General features: G+C 38.9%; 1 protein-coding gene across 1 annotated transcript; it reads left to right on the top strand.

The window, feature by feature from the left end:
- Nucleotides 1-384: 384 nt before the first annotated feature.
- On the top strand, nucleotides 385-9,051 carry LOC128736348 (uncharacterized). Its single transcript, XM_053830825.1, has 6 exons — nucleotides 385-520; nucleotides 586-744; nucleotides 819-906; nucleotides 8,137-8,617; nucleotides 8,687-8,870; nucleotides 8,930-9,051. Exons 1-6 carry the CDS (start codon nucleotides 385-387, stop codon nucleotides 9,049-9,051), a joined length of 1,170 nt encoding a protein of 389 aa, XP_053686800.1.
- The last annotated feature ends 442 nt before the right edge of the window (nucleotides 9,052-9,493 follow it).

The following is a 9,493-nucleotide window of genomic DNA, read 5'->3' as shown; positions in this document are numbered from 1 at the left end:
ATTTTTGGCCATCTCATGTGAAACATTACTGTTGAAGATGTTTCTCCCTTTTGGCTGCTATCTAATTATGAAAATTTACGTGCTATTCCATATCGATGTTTTCTCTACTACTAAACTACTAAATGCATAAATGACCTGTATGTTGTTAGGAGACGCAAATCGTTAAAAAAAGATAAAACCGGCTAGAACTGTAGCCAACGGTTACAGTAAGACACTGACGCTATCAATTAATTAGCAAGTCTTCTATTTTAAAGTGATTTGGGAGCTTGGGGCATCGAACCTTTTGAAATTCGAATCAGTAAGTCATTGGTATTCTTCTACTAGCGTAGTGAAATAGTTTGATGTGGCCGTTTTAGTTTACAAGATATACATAAATAAAGTATAATGCGGATCTTAGGTGTGATACTATTAACGGTAGCAACGTTTCAAACTGTCACCTGTTTTGCATTCTATAAAAATTTGGAAGCGAATTCAACAGTAGAATCAAATTATACACTTTCCAGTAATCGTCAAGGCAGAGGTAGGGTGTGCATAAGAAATATTAATTTTCAGTAAAGACGCTAACAGTATACGAGTGTATTTCAGTTTTTCCTCTGTACTCTGTTGGACGAATTGCAAATGTGGCTTGTGTCGGAATGAACGGGCTTACAGGAACGTGTCAAATTCGAGGAGAATGCGCTGCCAATGGAGGATTAGCGGCCGGAAATTGTAGTTCCTACACGACTCAGGCAGTGTGTTGTATTTGTAAGTGTTTGTTGGTTACGTCCTGTTCTGTTCCCAGCTATAAATCAATGCATAATCAATGTTCTGTTTGCTAGACATCCAAACATGTGGCGGTTCGTCTACGCAAAATGTAACCTACTTTCAGAATAGCGGATACCCTTTGCCGTACAATGGAGGAGGAAGGTAAGTACAAGTTGGACACTTTTGGTGTCTATTGTATTAGAGATATCCATAAAAATCATAATCAAATAAGATAAGATTTGATATTCTTGAAAAATATCAATTAAAAAATTGTTCATAGTACTTCGAAAATTTTCATGAGAAGAAAATCATCGAAATATCATTTTTATTAGATGGTTCTTTAATGAAAATATTGTCCACGTTGGGTTCCATTTCTCCGTAAATATTGTGTATTGCAGCGGATTGATGTTTGCATTGCATTAAATGGTACTTAAAAACTACTTTGGCAAAATATACTGCTACTTGACTGCGAACCCTATTATAGTGCTTTTGGACAATGCTTATTGGCAGCTGATTACCAACAAGAAGAATTAAATTAGAATTTTGGTTGCCAATATGCCATAACAGCTATGCAGATTAAAAGTTAATATGCAGCAACATGGAGTATAACATGGAGTATAAAATGTTGGAGGCATCCAACAGAAGGGACTTTAGTTGTTTATATTGCTTTTTATTAATTGGCAGTAATAAAAGACATTTCAACTAGGGTAAGGAACGGGGTCGCCTATTTTAATCAGTTGATAATAAATTACCCTAAAATGCAGTATTTTGTTCATATTTTCAGAATCCATAGATGTAATTCATACAAACACAATCTACTGTGTTTTCGACTGGAAATGAATTAAGGGGAAATGAGCAGTCATTAACTTTTCGTCGGAAAGCTCAATTTCGGAAGCAGTTTTTGACCTCAAAACAGGGGTTGTGTTTTTAGAAATGTATTCACTGCATTCTCCTTGCCGATCTGGACACAGTGAATATACTTTCATGAACCGAATTTTTGTTTTAAACCAAAAAAACTGCTTTTAAAATTTACAGAATCAACGACAACTCATTTCTCGTTAACAATTGTTGTCAGCAAACTTGCATTTTTTCAGCTGCTGGAAAGAATCGCCACCTCGCTACTTTGAGCACTGATAACAGTATTTTTAAAACTCAAGCATTGAATTTTCACATACCATATTGTAGTAGACATGTGAGCGCTTACGTCATGTAACCTCATGGTCGCAAGCTTATATGTGACAATGATAATTTGGGACAAGTTTGTAAAATTCAGGACGGCTTAACAAAGTAAGCATGTAGGGCGCTATATCTTTACATATTTGCGTTAGTGAGAGGAAATCAACTTAGGGACCAATTGCTTCAAGAAATACTTTATTGGTTTCACTGTTCCTGGTTTTTGCTGTCAGGTGTTGTGAGCCAGTTAGCAAAGTGTGAGTATCTAAGTCTTCATTAACACCGCCAAGAATTTGAATTTTTTTCGTAATTGTCAATATTCTTAATTTAATTCTAATCATTCATGAAGCAAACTATTATTCTCAGTTTTCGTTAACAGAACTGAGTGTTCAGGTTCAGGATTTTATTGCAAAGGGATTAGCACCGCTTGCTTTCGTGTCTCGTTCGTTGCAAAAACTTTGACAACAACAATTTTCCGAAGTCAATTATGCAGTTCCAGTTTCAAATTCGAGCCAGTAGTTTTGAATGGTAGTTTTTATTTTAATTTACAATAATATTTGACACCAGAGTCAAGGGCGGTCACGGGACACCAGAGGGCCTAGGTCGGTCGTGGTGGCCGGGTGCTTGCATGATTTTTGTTGCGAAACGGTAAATTAGCGGAGCAAGAAAGTTTTTGATGTAACGATTTGTAAACGAATTAGAACGGCCACCTTGATATCGTTATCTTGATTTTGCGAGAAACCTCATCCTTATCTAACAAGACGGATGCAATATTATCTGCCCATACAGTGGATTCACGCGGGATTCGTTTATGTTTTACTTACTGAGATAAATATATTACCGAATCGAATTCAGATCCAAATGCATCGCAGCCACTTTTTAAATAAGAATTTATAATGGTGATTGTGGAAAGTTTTTATAATGGATGCAATGTAATCGCTATGGTGCGCGTTGTTTCATTGGATCATATCATCTACCTGTGACATCTGACCAAACATCCACTGCTAGCCACTCACTTAACTGCCTTTTCGCGGGCATCCCCTGCACACTCGACCATACTCTGTCAACCGACCAGTATCATGTCGAACATACCTTTACAGCTTTACACACTCCAGGCGAAACCTTACAATCTATACCTATAAAGAAGGATTTCTGTCTGTCTGTCTGTCTGTCTGTCTGTCTGTCTGTCCGTATGTTCCTTATAGAATCGAAAACTACTGAACCAATCGGCATGAAAATATGCATGTAGAGGTTTTTTGGGACCAGGAAAGGTTTTAGTGATGGTTAGTAACCCCTCCCCCCACTAAGAGGGGGGGCTCCCATACAAATGAAACACAAATTTCTGCATAACTCGACAACTAATCAAGCAAATAGAACAAAATTTGGCATGTGGGTGTTTCTGGTGACAAGAATTTATTCTATAGTAAATTGAGACCCCTCCCCTCTTTATAAGGGGAATTATAACGCCTCTCCTCTTTAAAAGGGGGGGGCTTCCATACAAATTTCCTCATAACTCGAGAACTAATCAAGCAAATGGAACCAAATTTGGCATGTGAAGGTTTTCGAGGGCAAGAATATTTTCTAAAGTAAATTAGGACCCCTCCTTACTTTAAGAGGGGGGGCTCCTGTACCAAAGAAACACAATTTTCCTCATAACTCGGGAACTAATCAAGCAAATGGAACCAAATTTGACATGTGGGTGTTTTTGGAGACAAAAATTTTTTCTATGATGAACTAGGACCCTTCCCCACTTTAGGAAGGGGGGCTCCTATACAATTGAAATGCAAATTTCCTCATAACTCGAGAATTAATCAAACAAATGGAACCAAATTTGGCATGTGAAAGTTTTCTAGGGCATGAATATTTTCTATGGTGAATTAGAAACCGTCCCCACTTTAAGAGGGGGGGCTCCTATACAAACGAAATACAAATTTCCTCATAACTCGAGAACTAATCAAGCAAATGGAATCAAATTTGACACGTGGGTGTTTTTGGAGACAAAAATTTTTTCTATGATGAACTGGGACCCCTACTCACTTTAGGAGGGGGGCTCCTATACAAATGAAATACAAATTTGCTCATAACTCGAGAGCTAATCAAGCAAATGAAACCAAATTTGGCATGTGAAAGTTTTCGAGGGCAAGAATATTTTCTATGGTGAATTAGGACCCCTTCCAACTTTAAGAGGGGGGGCTCCTATACAAACGAAATACAAATTTCCTCATAACTCGAGAACTAATCAAGCAAATGGAACCAAATTTATCATGTGGGTGTTTTTGTAGGCAAGAATATTTTCAATGGTATATTTTCTATGGATTTCCCCACTTTAAGAGGGGGGGGGCTCCTATACAAATGAAAAACAAATTTCCTCATAACTCAAGAACTAATCAAGCAAATGGAACCAAATTTGACATGTAAGTGGTTTTGGACACAAGATTTTTTGCTATGGTGAATTGAGACCCCTCTCTTCTTTAGAAAGCGACTTATGGCCCATCTCCCCTTTAAGAGGGTGGGCTTCCATACAAATGAAATGCAAATTTCCTCTTATCTCGAGAACTAATCAATCAAATGGAACCAAATTTGGCATGTGGGAGTTTTAGATGGCAGAAATTTTTTCTATGGTGAATTACGACCCCTTCCCCTTTTAAGAGGGGAGCTCCCATACAAATGAAATTCAAATTTCCTTATAACTTGAGAACTAATCAAGCAAATGGAACCAAATTTGGCATGTGGGAGATTTTGGAGTCTTGAATTCATTTTACGATAGTTAGAGACCTCTCACTCCTGTGGTAGGGGGATATGGACTCTCATACAAATAAAACAGAAATTTTTGCGAAACTCAAAAACTAATCGAACGAGAAATTCGAGACTCTTCCATAAAACATTAGTCAATACAAGACCACAAAAACTATCTATAGTAACACTAGATCATTCAGGACGAGACGGTCGCGAGTGTTGCCGGTGACCTGCCGTCGGAAGCGCCGCCCACTGGGAGGCTTTCAAATTTTTTTCATCATCCGAGATTCATGATTTATGTACAACACAGGTTAATTTGTGGCAATACGAAGTTTGTCGGGTCAGCTAGTATAGTATAAATAACAGGATGCCACATTCTCTCCTGGCGCAAAATAAACAATTATTGTTTAAGTTTAAGTTTCAAATCAATTATGTAGATTATATTATTTATGTATTGATGCAGTAGTTTGTATATTCTTATTTGTCTTATTGAAGTTGACTTACTCTCATACGCTTGCCCGTTTTGTGATGTGATGCATAGTCATTTCAGTACCCAATTCCAGTAAACTGTTGTAGTACTGACGTATTGGTGCTCGGGTTATTCGGACTCAACCTTATATTAAGCTAAAACAAACAATGATCCGCTTGGACTATTTAAAATAGGTACCCCACCCTACCTCGACTACCGGTGTAACTAGCGTTTTGTACATTTACAGCTTCATGCGGTGGCGCATGCTCCTTGATCAAAATAGCTTGCTATGAAGACCCTATTTCCAGCTCGAATGTGTCGTTGAATCTCCTTAATTGTGTTGTTGTCGGCGGTGACAAGCGATCCCAAATATATGAACAACTTCTAGTGGTTCTCAAACACTTTTAATTTACCGCAGTCAATAGTCACAGCCCGTGAAGCAGTGGAAAATCGTGTCTCTCGCTTCGATACCCCCTTCAAAGCCTAATCCGTGGTAGCGTGAGCCTTCATATAAGCTCGAGTGATATTGTCATAGGAATTCTCAAGTTAGTTACATGATATGGGAGAACACATTGCAGGCGGCGTTGATCGAGTAATTACAGCAATCAAGCCAAGGGCCCTTTTTGCAGATAGAACATGCGTTTCTTTCTGTCTATTTCGCCGCTAGCGTCTCTTCCTTCCAAACCCAAGAAATTATCCGATGAAGTGCTGTAGTAATCCCTTATGAAGTTTTATCGGGAATAACCATTGAAATGTTCATCGAAGGACTGCTTCCATTTGTCGGCGACCTGACGCTCGTTTCAAACTTGTTGTGATCATCCTTGTCTCTACATATGTCAGGCTATGGTCTGCAGGGGGTTGTGGAGTCTCCCTTTTTGTCCATTTCCGCTGTAGCTCAAAGGATCATCACTACCGGTGAGCCACGGGGCCTGGGAAGGAGTAGTGGGTTCAAATTCACTCGTAATGCTCCGATTACATCTTGGTTCGATCCATGGACCCCCAGTTTGGACAGAAAGAAGCGGTACACAACTTTTTTAGTGTTGCTTCAATTGCCCTACCTTATCTAATTTCCCGCTCTTTCCCCTTTACGCCTCGTTCGCGTTCTGTTTGGAACACCATCAATATCTTTGTTTCATTTCCATCTTTTACCATCACCTACGTCAATTAAAAAAATCACCGCTATAAAAATGTAATCATATGCCTGACCTCATTGAAGGTTAAGACAGACAAAAACACGAGGTTGACCTATTTGGTGTGCAGGTGCAGCTTTTACAACTTTGATTCACCTTTTCATAGAACTTGAGTGTTAGCTCAAAATAGTTGTTCTAATCCTTCGTGATCTCAGTCCTCCTTACGATGCTTTTCTTCCCCAGGATCGTAGTCAACTCGTCCCTCGCTCGTCGATACTTAGTCACATTCTCCCTTGAAGCAATGCTCAGGTGGTTTTTCCCAATTCTGTTTTTCTCTCCATCGCTTGTCATCATTTCTCGCCAAACAATTTATTTCGTGCACTCGGCATTTCTTCACCTAACGTTGCGGCCTTTCTCACGGCAGAGCTATGCCATCTGTCTTCGAGGGTTGATGTACCTAACTCCATTGAGAAAAGTAGATCCTCATCTAGTAGGCGCCGTACGTAGTTCTCAACGGTGTGCGGATTAGTCAATTAATAGGTTTGAGCGCACATGTACTGATACTAAGTAATTATTTGAATCAATATTCACGCCCGGTAAGGAATCTATGCTGATGAATCTTAGAACTTTTAGAGAACCCGATGAAAACATGGTCAACTCGGTTTGCTGTTCGTAGGTCAGATAACCTGCTTGATCCCTTGTGGGCATGTTTGCGGGGAAAAAAAGTGCTTCTTATTTCCAGGCTTTGGAAACTGTGAAGTTGATGCACCGTTGGTTGTCCTTCGTGTTGTTCCACAGAATAGTGGGCACTATCAATGGTCTATACACCGCTTTCCTACTAACCTCAACCTAGGCATTCATATCCTCGATAACGATATTGATGTCCCGTGGCGAACAGCTTTCGCATCTGATCTCGAGCTGAGCGAAGAACTCTTCTCTCCCTTCGCCAGGTCTAGCTTTTTATGAGCAAGTGCATACCAATGAGGCAGTAATTGAATGTTTTTTACCTTCAACAGATCCATCTTCTCGTTAGTCACCTTGCAGTCAACCATATTATCTTGCTACAAAGCACGTTCCCAGCTAATTGGAGACTACACCACTCTAGTACAATTGTTGCTTTCCGCCATGGATCTTTCACAAAATGCGACGATCTGTAGTTCCATATAAGGAGCTTCCATTCCATGCCCTGACGTTATCAGAGTCCATGCCGAATGTTCTGAGTCAAATTTTATTGGTGATTACGGCTTATTTCAGCTGTGCTAGATTGTATCGTAGTAGGCACCGGTACCGATTAGCGAGTTCAAATCAATGTTAGCTATCCGATAGGTTTCGACATTGGTGACGTCTGAATCAATGAAAACTTGATCGATTAGTGATTTTGTTTCATGAGATGACCTCCACCTGTTGGAGGCCATGTTCTTAGATATGATAAAATTACAAATCTTTTGCACCACGAACTACAGGCTAACTACTAGCTAACGCCGCCGTGTTTCCCAGATTTACTTCGGATTTCTTCGACTACTTCGGATTTCCAATATGCTCCATGCAATTGGCGCTTATCGCGGTTTATATGAAAGTATTCAAAATATGATACGATGTGTAGATCAAATCGAAAAACTCCATTTTTATGATGAAGTCAAATTATTATTGGGACCTTTGTCGATATTCAATATTTAACCATAGAACCATTAATGTAATAAAAATGTTTATTATTACAATAATGAATTACTAATCTAAGAAAAAAAAAACAAATAGATAAAAAATAAAAAATTAATTTAAATCATAATCATTTCAAATCATAAATAAACGGAGAGAAATGGATTTCTTTTTGTTAAGACATTATCTCTTGATATACTAAATAATAGTTACTTTCTTTTCCCCTAGTTGCTTGATAACGATAGTACCGCCGGATACCACTATTTGCCAACTGAGGATAGATTTTACGACGTTTTCTCTATCGCAACCGGACGGCAATGGAATCTGTTCGGTGGACAATCTGCAGATATCAGGCGGTACATCGTACGTTCCGGTGATCTGTGGAGACAACAACGGTCAGCACGTGTACGTTTCGATAAACGGTGCCTCAGTTATACTTACCATTTCGACGACGAGCGCTATATCGTATAATCGACTTTGGAACCTGCAGATCAGTATGATCTCCTGTACCAGCCAATATCAAGCGCCAACCGGTTGTTTGCAATACTATATGGGAGCTTCGGGTGAAGTATCCAGTTTGAACTACGGCTCCGGAGCGAATCCCGCTTTAAATAATTTAGGTTTAACCGGTACTCGCCAATTGGCGAATTCACAATATGGCATTTGCATTGATCCTGCTCCAGGACAATGTTCGATCACATACAGCTTGGTAGGATATTAGATTTTTTTGAAAATTATACTAGGTCAAAATATTGTTTCCTATTTTTTGTTCTATCAGCCATCTGGGGATCCATACGCTTTTACCATGACTGGAGACGCTACAGCCGTGGCTCCTGCTATGCTTGGAACAGGAGCAGTCGGAGAACAAGGAGCGGCATGTACTACTGATTTCTTAGTAATTCCTAACCCAATGGGTATCGCCAGTGATCGATTCTGTGGCTTAGGTTTAAATACTATTACAAGTAGGTTACGCACCATTACCACACGAGATTAACTATTAACTGTCTTTTCCGTATCTTAGGTGAAACAACGCCATTTAATCTGTTCTATGTGACCAATGGTGACGATACGGGAGACGTGGCAAACCGAGGTTTCAATTTGCTTTATACTCAAAATGCGTGTGCTGTCTCGATCGGAAAGTGAAACAAATTAGTTTAGTACTTTATGATTATGTTCTGCAGTTTTGTGCAGCAGCGAATGACAATAGCCAAATATTTAATTAATTAAGGAAATACATACTTTTTTCTACAAAAAATCTTTATCTTACAAACAATTTTAATATTTCAGCAAGTCCTTCATGTCCATTCAAAATGATAAGCAGATTTGATCCGGGTCCAGCGTCAGTTACTAGAATTATTTGACTTAGATTTAGACATCAAACAATTCAACGACCAAAAATTGAGAAATAAAATATTTCAGAAACGTTTGCTTTCTGTTTTATTCAGTTTATGCGACTGTTCAGCTCTATTTTCTATTTCTATTGAACTGTCTAGCCTAGTATTTTTCAATACCATCATATAGTTTATCACTTGAAAAAAGATTACAAGATCCGCCCCCATTGGATGCCAAAAACTCCTTTAAATAG

This window comes from Sabethes cyaneus, chromosome 2 (assembly GCF_943734655.1).
Source record: "Sabethes cyaneus chromosome 2, idSabCyanKW18_F2, whole genome shotgun sequence".
In the NCBI taxonomy this organism is placed as follows: Eukaryota; Metazoa; Arthropoda; class Insecta; order Diptera; family Culicidae; genus Sabethes; species Sabethes cyaneus.
The sequence above is the reverse complement of the archived record's forward strand: the minus strand, read 5'-3'. Positions and strand labels throughout refer to the sequence as shown.